Source organism: Apis cerana, linkage group LG2 (genome assembly GCF_029169275.1).
Source record: "Apis cerana isolate GH-2021 linkage group LG2, AcerK_1.0, whole genome shotgun sequence".
Lineage (NCBI taxonomy): Eukaryota > Metazoa > Arthropoda > Insecta > Hymenoptera > Apidae > Apis > Apis cerana.
This window is the reverse complement of record NC_083853.1, coordinates 11,602,870-11,615,711: the sequence shown is the minus strand read 5'-3', so window position 1 is coordinate 11,615,711 and position 12,842 is coordinate 11,602,870. Positions and strand designations below refer to the sequence as shown.

Sequence of the window (12,842 nt, the reverse complement as noted above, 5' to 3'; positions counted from 1 at the left end):
GTCCTTCCGAAAGAGCTTAATCGCTTCCGGGTCATCTCCCTTTGATCAGTTCCCCCATCTGATTTATCATTAACGAGAATCGTTCGCTCCCCGCAAAACCGGGTCGCGCATTCAACAGAATGATCGATAGAAACACGAAACAACGAGCGATAGGTTGAGAGAAGATTCCTGGGACTCTTGGATGCGAGCTTTTCATTTCAACCGCACGAGGGAAAGTGGATCGTAAACCGAGCGTCTTTTACCGTGTTAAAATATCCACAACGTATTAATCTCCTTTCAGCACGTTTCCAATTATTTAACGGATCTAATTAATCGTGCCGTAACGTACGCCAGAAACGAGACCGAGTATTTTATCGACGTAGCACGAGAACGCGATCAACTGTAGCGAGTGGAAAAGAGTTCGACGTAATCGAGCAAGGAGGGGAGTAGACCGCACCGAATTCGGATTCGAACGGAGTGGCCTCCTATCTGCTGGCATTTCCGCACGCGTCTTGCGTCTCGCTTAATTGATCACCGATCGAGGAAACGAGGCTTTGATCTCGCCAGGAATCCGTCTTATGTATTATTGAAGAGGCTCGTTTATCCAGCGTGGATAGTGATACACAGACACACACAGTCGGCCAGGACGATTCTGCGCCCTGATCACCACCGATGCATCGATACGGAGAGACATGTGAGCGTGTAACGCACACTTTGGGCCGAGTAACGCGACCGCCCACGGGTCATGAATTTCGAAAGCGGTCTCTCGCGCGCGGCAAAGGATCGAAGAAGAGATCGCCTCGTATATACGATACGATGCGAACCGTTGCACACCGTGGAACGAGAGAGAGAGAGAAATAAAGGAGGGTTTCTCTTCGCATCACGGATCGCGGAGATAAACGTGGGGATTTATATTCATATTCCGCGATCGAACGCAGGGGCGAATGATCGGGAAAAATTGCGACTGGAACGAGGCGACCATCGCGAGGCCATTAAATATTGTCGAGAGAGGAGTGCGCGCACGAGTTGGCTCTCGCCTGGCTTCTTTTGTTCCACGACCCCAAAGGAAACTTTCTTTCAAACCGAAGACCGGTTTAAATATCCTTTGATACGGTATTCAAGCAGGCCGGGGAAGGAATGGGAAATAAGACGCGCAAGGATGGCGCCTTTAAAGGCGAGCGAACGAGGTTGGCTGGAAGAGGTGAGGAGAGAAAGGAGAGAGGGAAGGGAAAAAAAGGCGAATCCGCGAAGGCGTCGACGAGTCGCACCTCGCGATTCCTTTTGTCTCCGTTCTTCCTCGTCCCGCTTTTCTCGCGGCGTTATCAGACGCGTTATTACGACGACCAACGACGCGTTTACATCGATATAAACGCGATATACAGCCGCGAGATCTCCTCTTTCGAACTGTCTCCCATAACGGATGAATGGAGCGAGAGAGAGAGAGAGGATTATTACGAGAATTTGAAGAAAAATAGGGGCAAATAATCATAAATTTCGTGGAAACGTGCGCGCAAGACTGTGTACTTACGGTGGAGTGGAATGCAGTGGAATTTTCTCGATTCGCTACGCTCGCGAGAACGTCGTCAAGTGAACGTTCCATAGGATCAGACGAATGGAAAGATCTTTGTTACGCGGAACCGAATAAATCGGATTGTTCCGCTTTACTTTCTTTTTCCTTATTTATTCCCCTATAGTCGACTTGACTCGTATCTCCCCGGGGAAAGATGTTCGTAAAAATTCGGGGGAAAAGGAGAGGGATTCGTTGATCAACCCGGTTATTAAACGCGTTTGGGCGATTCACAGTAAGGGGCGAAGCGATATTCATCCCTTATCTCGTAATTATCCGTGAAATTGCTGACCGAAAAATCGATTACAAAGTTCCAGTAGTTGAAGAGCGTTGCGTGACGGGAAGACGCGACGCGATGCTTTTAATAAAACGACGACAAAGTCGACCGCGTTAATGGAAGGAAGCGACGTAGGAGCGAGAATGGCAGCCAATATACCAGAGAATCCCTCCGCAATAAGGCTTTCCTTGCTGATGATTGCAAAAGTTATGCGAGAACCTTCCGGCGAATGAATGCTATTTCATCGAGTCCACGATCCCTTTCTCCTCTCTACACGCACGCACGCTCCATTTGCCCGATCCCTATCCCTTTCTTTACACGATTCACCGTCACTCAGACATCCCATCCCCGTGTTTCGTCCTCTTTTCTTATAATCTAACCCAAATTTCTATTCTGGGATCAAGTATCGCACACCGTTTCTCGAATTCGTTCGAGGGGATTATTTTACAGGGATGATCGAAGGGCTGTACGACATCGGGTTAATCGAATGGTTACATTGGATATTTTGAAAATATCGGGCAAATGGATCGTTGCAGGGGGAAAACAATAGAAAGATCTGAGTGGATCGACGTATTTCCTCCCCGTTTGACGTTTCGTTTCAAACGTTATTAATTATTCGGCTTTGCACGGGCAATCGACGTTAATACGCTTACAGCGCGATCGTTCCGACGATTCGATCGGGATATGCGATTTGCGTGGTCGAGTTGGCTCAACGCTCCACGTGAATTTTCGCGAGTTCAGCCGGGAAGGGGTTGACGCCCGATCCGATAACTTTTCGCTCGGCGAGGAACGGCGACCGGTCACGTAGACGCGGCTTCTCGTTGAATCGTGCCGCCATCCTCCACTTGGCCCCCCCTCTCGTGATCGATCCGTCGAGCCAAAGAGTCATCCATCCCGTCCGGCTTCTTCTCTCCTCCTTTATTCCGTCCCGCGACGACCAAAAACAATTAGCGAGAACAATTTTCGTTAAAAGATCAAAGAAACAGGGAAGAAGTCGCGACTACCCCGACTACCATCGAACCGTGATCATTAATTAACGCGAGTTAATAATAATCAATAGGAGAATCGAGTCTCGTCCATCGACGAACGAGTTGTATATTCGCTATGAGAGCGCGATTCAAACTCCAAGAATTAACCGTCTTCTTTGTGCAACGATGCCAACAACTCGATCATCCCCGTGTTTACTAGCGTCGCGACGCTCAATTATACACGTCGGTGGGAATCAGCAGTTAGGCCAAGAAAATGGAATTCCCTTAATCTCGTCGTCTCTCCTCGATGCAATCGGGGGTATATATTTATTCGTCCACCGTTCTCGAATCAGAGATAAGAGAAACGGAGAGGAGATACGTCTCATCGATTTAACAAAGTCGCGGAGCAACGAACTGTTTACGTTGAGGGGGGAGGGGAGAGGGAAGGAGTAGGTAGTTTGCAGAATCTGTTTTTGAAAATAGAAACGGTGCTCATTGAGAAGCTTTAGACGCGCTGACTGGAAAAGGAACGGGGATGAAAAGGAGAGGGAGGAAGGGCGGAAAAGGAGAGATAGAGAGAGATAGAGAAAAGAGGAGACGGAAAGAAGGAACTCGGGAGAGAAAGAAAAAGTAACCGCTCCGCGGCACTCGAGTTGTTTACGAAATAGTATAAAGGAGAGGTAACCTGTTGAGGTATAAACCGGATGAAGAGGAGGAGCTACTTATCATCGAGAGAATCACGATCTTTTTTGCACCTTGATTTGAGAAACGGACGTGAAAAATTTACTTTCATCCAACGATCTATTCTTCTTTCTTTCGAAAAATTCGTGGGGCGGAAGTGGCCGAGACGGGGGAGGGGCGTCGCGTTCGTTGGTCGTCGCTCGATCGAGAATATCGGCGCGACACCCTCGAGATTTCTCGAAGGATTAGGATTATCCGGCGAAGGGTGAAACAGGAAGGCGACGAGCGAGTCGTTCGACTCGTTTCAGAAATCCAATCGATGCCGGATAGAATGCCGTTAACCTGTTGAAACTTGTCTCTGGGTCGGGAGAGAGGGGAGAAAGTAAAATTTTTCGAGGATCTCGCGCGCGAAAACTTCTTCGTTTAAATAATCGTGCTATCGTATCGCCGACTGAACGGCGGAATCCGGATCAAAGTTGTCGTTCGAGCGGATAAAAAGGAATCCGATGGTCGGTGATATCCATTCGAAAGGAAATGGATGGTAACCTGTTGAAACTGCTGTTGCCTCTTTCAAAGTTTAGCTTATTCGCGACTTTAAATCTCTTCACGATCACGGGCTACACATTTTTTTTTTTTTTTTTAGAGAGAGATTCGTCGTCGCATATTTTTCTCATCGTTGCGATAAAAGATGCACACAGACGGCGTGTATGGTGTACGGAGTAAAAGAAATTAAATGGACGAAAGATCTCCGTCGAAAGGAATAATTCGACGGGTTACAAAGATTAAACGAAAGTAGCTGAACTAACCTGTTGAAGTATCAAGTGAATGGAGGAGAGGCTGTTTGTATACGTACTTTTTATTCCGGATAAAGTTTCTACCATCCTTTTAATTACAAATTACACTTCAAACATTTTATATATATACATATAATCAACGTAATTACTCGAGTCTTTTTCGAGATTCGAACCATAATAAAATACATTCGCACGTATTATCGAGTTGGAAAGGGTAAAAAATAAGCGAAATACGAGCGATATCGAATAAAAGTGTCAAACGTCGAGCGTACGTTCTGTGCAAAGGAGCAAATAGGTGGGTACGAAGATTAAAGTATCGAAAACTAACCTGTTGAGGCACCAGGTGGATGGAGAGGCTGCTTATAATGGAGACTTCCAATTCGACCATCTCGGAACCGGCCGTATTGTTGGCGTGGCACACGTATCGTCCCGCGTCCTCCGCCCTCGCCGATTGCAACACGAGGACCCCTGCTCTCGCGTAGATCCTTTCCGAATTGAAGATCATCGCAGTCCCCGTCACGGACTCGCGAAACCATAGATACATGGGTGGCGGGATTCCCTGCGAGATGCAGGAAAGGACGATCGTCTCCCCCGTCCTTATAGGCGCTGGACTCACTCGTTCGTTGAACCTTGGTGGAACTGGGGTATGAGGGTCTGAAACGGAAGGGAAAAGCTTCTTTCAATTTTTTTCCTTTTTTTCTTTCAGCAGATTTAATTTTAATAATTTTCGATATGAGGAGGTATATTTATCGATTATGAGAAAGTGTTTGACATTTTTTTGGGGTTGGGATTCCAAAGGAATCGAAGATTCTTGCGTCGTTATTGTTGAAAACGGTTTGAATGATTATCTAGATATTGTTTACAATTTTATAATAAAGCAGGATGTATAATGATCGAACATTTACTACCGTTCTTATATTATCGTTCTATATTTCAATTGTTCTTTTTTGTAAAATTTATTGGAAAAGTGCCTTTAGAATAGCTCGATGAATATTTGATGAAAAGTATAAAAAAATAAAGGTTTGATTTGTACGATAAATATTGGGACACAATCGGTATTTTCGGTCGACAAAACGTCTTCGAAAGAAAGGCACGCGAGCGGTTCGTAGTTGACCGATTGAAGGTTCGATCGTGAAACGAGGAAAAAGTTTGCCAGACTTTGGAACTACTGATGCGTTGCTTCAAGGTTCGCGCTTCAAGGATCAACGTTTCTCGATGAATCGTAATTAAGAAAAGGAATAAAAAGGAAAGGGAAATGTACCCTACATCTTTCATCAATTTTTCCACGAACGTCTTCCCCCTTGATACCTCGAAAATGCATTTCGAATCTCTCGGACGAGGGAAAGAAATCTCCGCAGACTCGTTGAAGCGGACAAAGATCTCAAGGTATCAATTTTTCACAACCGTGAAAGACCTTTCTTTGTCGCTGTTACGTATTATTCGAACCGCTGCGCTCTCGACAAATTTACATTTATTCCCACTCTCTCCTTCCGTTTACATTCCACATTTTCCCATTACTTTATCGCGTTAATTACACGCCGTGACAATCGCACGTACGAATCTTTATTATTAATCCGGGATGCGTTTATCCCGAGAAAATTTAAAACTCATCGACGCGAGTCCCCCGCGAGTTCGGGACACCGTTACGATTTCAACGCGTCCATAAACATTAATATCGTTTCGATTTAAATATTGACGCGTAATTGCTTGTCGCGAGAATCGCGCAATTTTTTTTTTTTTTTTTTTTATCACCAGATATGCGCGTAATTGCGAAATGACGAAGATACGTACACGTAAACCGCGAACACCGCGTTAAAATTGACCGTCTATGATCGATCGAAACGCCCGTTTAATAACGCCCGTGAAACCCGTATGCGCTACGTATTGGCATACGTGTAATGGATCTATTTCCGCGCAAATCGATGAAACCCTTCCTTTCTACTCCCCTCCCCCATCGACCCTGATCTAAATAACATTGGTCTAAATAACGAACGAGGAATGGTAATGGCCAACTGATCCATTGGGATCTTCGACCTCGATATATATATATATATACCCTGGCCAACATTTTATTTTCGGCACCGATTAAACGGGGCACGGTGTTTGTCCAAGCCTGGGTGAACCCCCGCGATACCGAGGCTTTTTACGACTTCACTATTTTATAATAGCGCGCTCAGCTTTGTCTGGTCGCCGTTATTATTGTAATTTAAGCTGATGGCGTATTGATCGTCGCCCGCCTCTACCCTCGTCGCTCTCCCTTTTCCTCCGCCCCTCTTTGTCACTTTGCCTCTCTATCCGTCTCGTTCCCTCCCTCCCTCCCTCTCTGTCGTTGCCTCTCAAACCGTCCCTCTTTCTCTCCCGAGGCCACGCGGCTCTTTCTCTCGCTTCTGCCAGTGTGCAATTCCAGTTGCCATATTCCACCAACGCCCCGCCACCACACCCTTGTTCATACTCCCGCCGCGCCCGGTTGCACCACCGACTCGTGCATATGCACGCTCAAAACTTTTTATGCCATTTACATCCGACTTACGCCTCAACGTCAGCGTCGTTCGCAGCGTTGACGGTGGCCGGCGCGCGGGAAAAGGAGGGAGTGGGGGCGGGAAAAAGGAGGAGAAAAAATCGAGAGGAGAAAAAAGGGAGAGAGAGAGAGAGGGAGAGAAAGCACGACTTCGATGATCGATCGATACTCGAATTGAGAGAGAGAGAGAGAGAGAGAGGGAGAGGGAAAAAAAATATTCGCTCGCCACCCGTTTGCTTACAACGACGAGTAGTGGCTCGATCAAGCGTTAATAATTCCATCCTTTCGTTCTCGATAATTCTGCCGTGTCTCGTTCTTACTTTCGACTCGTTGCATCTTTGCACCGTTTGAATAGCTAATCGGATGGATTGCCGATCAACATGCATGAAATATTTCTCGATTTCGATGCTCGATATGCGCGAAAGAAAGAATGAATAGGAGTACGAACTATTAGTAGACAGTTCGCGAAATAGTTGGTGAAATAATACTTAGTTAGAGCGAAGTGTAGACAGAGTTATTTTCATTGCGAATTGGAGGAAAGTTGGAAGAACGAAACTTTTAAATTACCTTCGAGCGACTTCTAAAATCACTTTGACTTTTCCTTGAACGATCTTTAACATTATTTCCATGTTCTCTATATGTACAAATAGTACAGATGAAATCGTTTCCCCCTCTCTCTCCCTCTCTCTCCAAGTTCCGGATATTTAAAGTTTAATAAAAATTTCAAAAAAATCGGGGTCGAAAAATCGGTCGCGAAAGTTCCAAGAAACTTTTTACACACACACACACACACACACGAAAATTTCTCTCGGCAAATTCTTCTCGGGAGGAGGACTTCTTTCTTCCAACGGAACGCAAACGGAACGCGGTCGCGCCGCGGCCGATCTGTCGGAAAGTTGGAAGAGCGATCTTCGCCGGAATGCTCTTCGGCCGGCGATCCCGCGTGGAGGCCGGTCGAGAGTTTCGCGTCAGTTAAAAAATTGAACAAGGGAGAGAAGTTTAATTAATAGGCGGAGCGCGGCAAGTGATTTCCAAGTTACGCAAACTCGTCGGCCGGGAGTGTATCGAGTGGAGGATGGGGAGGGCGAGATGTTTCAAGCGGACAGAGACAGTGCGCGCTCAAACGAACATCTTGATATCCTTTGAACCATCGCTCATTGACTATGTAATCCAAAGGTTCCGCGAGCGAGCACGAGGAGGAGGAGGGGATAGAGGGGAGAGAAAAAAGCGAGAGGGGACGAAGGGAGCGGAAACCGCGGCGGAACGATGTCCAATTAAACCTTTCGAGCCGTCGACTCCAATTAAGACTCTATTAAATATACACCGGCCGTGTGTATCGTTGGCAAAGCGAATTTCAAATGGCGCCCGCTCTTTCTCATGTATTTACCTGGAACAAGCAACTTCACCGTGATAAAGTTGCCACTAATTAGCCGTACAATGTGTCTCGTGCCGACCATTGCGAGACGCGCGCACTTTTCGCGTTCGCCTCTTTCCGCCGCTTCCGCGAGTTCTTCTACGGGAACCACACTCCTCCTTCTCCCTTCCTCGCCCCCTCCCCCTTGTCGTTCGTTACGATCACGCGAGCACGCTACGCGCTATCCCTTGAACGCTTTCTTAAACGCTTGCGTTTAATATTTCTCTCTCTCTCTCTCTCTCTCTCTCTCTCTCTCTCTCTCTCTCTCTCTCTTTCTCTCCCAAGAATGGGGGAAGGGGAAATATTTTTCCTGTTAATCGCAATATCTTGGAAAATATTGGCAGAACAAACGAGGTTAACGAAGAAATTACACTTTTTGTAAGTACATCAGGGAACTTAGTTATTCCCATCCGTCGTACACGTATATTAACGCTCGAAATTCTCTCTCTTTCTCTCTCTCTCCAACCAAGATTTCGAGACGAAAAGGGTATCGAGTCGTAGCGACGACGTTGGGTGCTCGGGAATTAGTAGATCGTTCAGGCTTCATTAATTAGTCGACAACTCCGGGGGGATTTCTACATTAATTGGTAGCTATATTACCAGCAACCGTATTACGTCGTCGACTAATTACGTCATCGAAGTGGCGGCCTCTCGAACCGATAGAGCGCATATGTAATTTAATGCCGGCCCGCTGATTGCCTCAGAATTCAGGTCACAACACGCGCGCGATACCGGACCGCAATTTGCGCGGAAGACGTACACGTGTTTCCCTGCGTATTGCCGGCTCCCACAATTTCGAATAATTATATCTCTGATTTATACGGGCCGACAAGGATGGTGGTGGTGGTGGTGGCGATGGTGGAAACACCGCCTCGTTTTACCCTCCCGGCCATCCCACCGGTCAAAATTACCAGAGAGGGGGAAGGGGCATATTCGAACAAAGCTGTAACTCAACGGGAATATTAGATTAGAAGGATCGAGCTCGAAATGAAGATTTATCACGGCGAGAATGGGCTACGAGCAAGTTGCGCCAACGATGCGCCTCGACCTTAGGGAATGTTCCCTTCCACACCTTCGCCTGTCTGCTCGAGACGGATAATGATTTTTCACGAGTGAAGCACGTCTAACATGTGCGCTACCGCCACATGGAAGCATTGGAGTCGAATCTTTGATAACCATTGCGCACTTTTTGAACAAAATTTCATAATGGTTACGACTCTGTATCACCGCCTCTTCGACCTGTGTATCGTTCTCTTCGTTCTGTCATCGTTTCAAGGGGGTATCTGCACACGGAGGAACCATTGTCGCGACACAACGCCGACGAAGAAGGATAACTCGGTGGTATTCTCGGTGAACACGTGTCCTAACACGTTCTCACGTAAAAGCTGCTTAACGTCTAATCCCGATCGCTCGACAACAGCTTCCCCACGCGTGAACCGTTCTCAGCGAAAGAATCACAGATTAAGCCACTCGAGCTCCCGAGTTTTAAAGTGATTTCTCCACCGCCACGGGGATTCCTTTCGACGACGCGTTTCTTCCCAACTTTTGAACGAAATTCTCCTCCTCGTCGCGATTCTGATCATCCTCCCCCCTCTTCGAAAAGATTTACCACGCCTTCTTTTTCGAAAGTGTCTTTCCTTCGAGTTTTCCAATTTTTTTCCCTTTTTTTTGCGGGACACGGCTGAGAAATAGACGTAACGCGCCGCGTGGATTCCGGTTTGTTCGTCGCGACGTAAGGTATTTACGTACTTACTCCACCGTTATGCATCCCCGAGTGTATCTGTCGGTGCACAAACTCTCTCGAGTTTGGAGCATCGCAAAAAACCGGTGTATAAATAAACAAACTGTCGGCGAAAAAGGGGGAGAGAAATAGGTTGAAATGGCGTTGGTCGAGAATGGTCGCATCGTCGAGTATGTTCCCCCTTTTGTTAAATTAACGGCCATGTTCCACGCCAGCTTGAGAATTAACAAGTAGATATATTCGAGGCGTGAAGCTTTAAGAAGATCGATATTCCTGATTATACGCTGACCTGACCGTTCAAAATTCGAGACGAGACAAATAACTCGCTGCCTTGTACTCGAAATGAATCACGAAAATATGTATCTTGACGGGGGAGAAGGAAATAAAAAGAACGACGCCTCGACCATCGTTTGTCTTCGTCAAACCGGCTAATATCTCTCGCCATCCTCCTCTTCATCCCCCCTTCGATTCGAGGAAATTGGATACGTTCTTCTTAACGTCTAACTCGCGCTTCACGAGTCTGCCACCTTAATAGACAATTTCGTAACACCCCCTCTCCGCCTCGAAAGGATAAAATTGAGTTCGATGGATTCATTAGCGAAGTTCGAGCAAAGGACACGCGATTATTCCCGAAGGGTTGTTCGACGGGACACGATTTCACCACGAGCTGCCATTCAACCATCGGCCATACGATAATCGGCCGAGTTGAAGGATCCTCCCCACGGAGGAGAGGAAAGGAGGATCTCAGAACCGTGCAGCGAGCATTCGGCTCGTCGAGTCTCTCTTCTTCCACCGGTATTCGAGCATTACTCCGTCTACTTCCTTACAAATCATCACCGTATTCGGCGGTATTTCTTGTTCCCCTCGTTCCCCTTTATGCGCCGACCTGGCCGTGTGTATAGGTACATGAACACACAACGGCCAGAACGAGTAGAATGCGCGACGCGTCTAACCGCGCTTCCACAGGGAGAGGAAAAGAGAGATACACAAGTAGGTTGGGCTCGATAAGATTGCGGGGTAGCGAGCGAAGGGATTGGAGCCGTGATGGCTGCATTGTTTCTTGCCGACGTTGCTCCGCAGACTGGCTGCATCCTGCCTCTGTGGATTGTACTTTGCGTTTTCGTCGAGTCTCCAATAGGGGCGATATCCAGTCCCGTCGTCGTCGTCCCCTTCCTCGTCGCCGCGTCGTCTTCTTCTACCTCCCCCTCTTTCGCTTCCTCCGCAACCTTTCGTTCCTCAACCCTCTCTTCTTTATCTTTTCCACCCCTCTTCACTCTTCCCCCGAGCACCCTGCCCCCTCTCCTCGCCATTGACCGGCAAAAAAGCCACGGGGGTATCGTAAAAGCGCGCCGCGAAGGAACTGCTCGCCTCGCTCCATGGATTTACCCTCCCCAAACTCGAACATTTTTCCGCGAGCTGCCAACCAAAAGGAGAGTCTTTAAAGTACTTGGAAGTAATACAGCAAACGTGTGCTAAATCCACCGACTTCTTCTTCCTCTTCGTTTCTTTTTTTACGCCCTCCACGATTCCTTATTTCCGCAGGAATAACGAATTCCTCGCAACAAATCTGCTATAAATCTGCATTTACAATTTCCAACGAGGCCGCGCCGTTCATCATAGCGATAACCACCAACCTCCGCGGTTCACCAACTTCTCTCTCTCTCTCTCTCTCTCTCCTTACGTGGTGTCGCGTAATTTCGTGGATAATTTACACGCGGTGCTCGTGTTTCTTCATCTTACGTAACGTACGAATAAGAGACAAACCGCGGGGAATTGGAAGATTAAACGCGGAAAGGAAAGGAAGATGAGTGGTCATTTGACTCGGTCATTTTTTTCTCTCTCCCTCCCTCTCTCTTTCACGGAGCAATCATTCGTCGCGGGACAACCGATCCCCAGGTTCAAAAACGAGTTTCATTCCAGTAGCTCAGCTTTTTACGACTCTCGCGCGGTCCGTAAATCGTGAATAAAACAAACTTTTTGGCGGTTGTTCTTCTTCGCCACCCCGGCTAAACGTTCCGGAGCGTGAGTTATCCGCTTTGGATTTTCCACCGAGACTGCAAAGTATCCACCGCTTTTCTTCTCGCCCGGGGAAATCCGGGCTCGTGACTATCGGAGCTTCTTCTCGCCGCGGCAAAAACCGCGGCTTCGACGGCTCGAGGATCTCGCTCTCGAGGATAAAAGGGAAGATGGTAAACTGGCGCCGAGGGGATGGAAAACTGTTCGATCTATCGCTACTAATTCGATGCTCGGTTTAAACTCGATCGAGTTGTCTCCAACTTTTTCCACCCCCTACTCCGGCAAAGTGGTCGAGAGATCGAATTAAACCACGACCAGAATAATCAATAATTGATCGTGAGCATCGCGAAAGTCGAGGACGGTCCGCATAAAACTTTGAAATTTGCCTAACGAGATTGTCCGCTGTGTGTAAACCATCCGATTGCGTTTTGCGACAGAGTGATCAACGTTTCCAAGATTCTCTCTTCTCTTTCGATCGTTCGACTGAACATTCTATTGGAAAGTAACAGGTTTTTCGTAATTTCTTTCTCGCGTTGTTAACAACAGTAACGTTTCTTCCTTATTGGCCACTACTAATTCCAACGATAGCCCCGAAATATTCCTATCATTTCCAGATATATAGAAACATAGCCGTTTCGAGAGAGAGTGACGTGATTAAACTTTCGATCGAGGAGTGGGAAAAGAAGCCACGTTCTCGTATTTCTATCCATCCGGCGATTTCGTTTCGAATCGTTCGATGAGAAAGGACATCGAGAAGGGATGGGTACCCACCGCGGATCGACCGTGCTCCATTAGGCTCACAGCCTAAAACGCAGCGTGCAATCAAGATTTTCAGAAGGAATGCCATTCGGTTTTAAAAACCGACGACGACTCGGCGCGGTTTATCC

At 47.2% G+C, this 12,842-nt stretch overlaps 1 protein-coding gene across 9 annotated transcripts in view; it reads right to left on the bottom strand.

The window, feature by feature from the left end:
* The window catches only part of LOC107992960 (cell adhesion molecule Dscam2), a 121,072-nt gene that overhangs the window by 30,951 nt on the left and 77,279 nt on the right, over window positions 1-12,842 (bottom strand). For all 9 annotated transcript variants that reach the window (XM_062071171.1, XM_062071175.1, XM_062071174.1 and 6 more), the window contains one exon: window positions 4,595-4,920. In XM_062071171.1, the coding sequence (XP_061927155.1) occupies window positions 4,595-4,920 (326 nt within the window). The remainder of the gene's footprint in view (window positions 1-4,594; window positions 4,921-12,842) is intronic.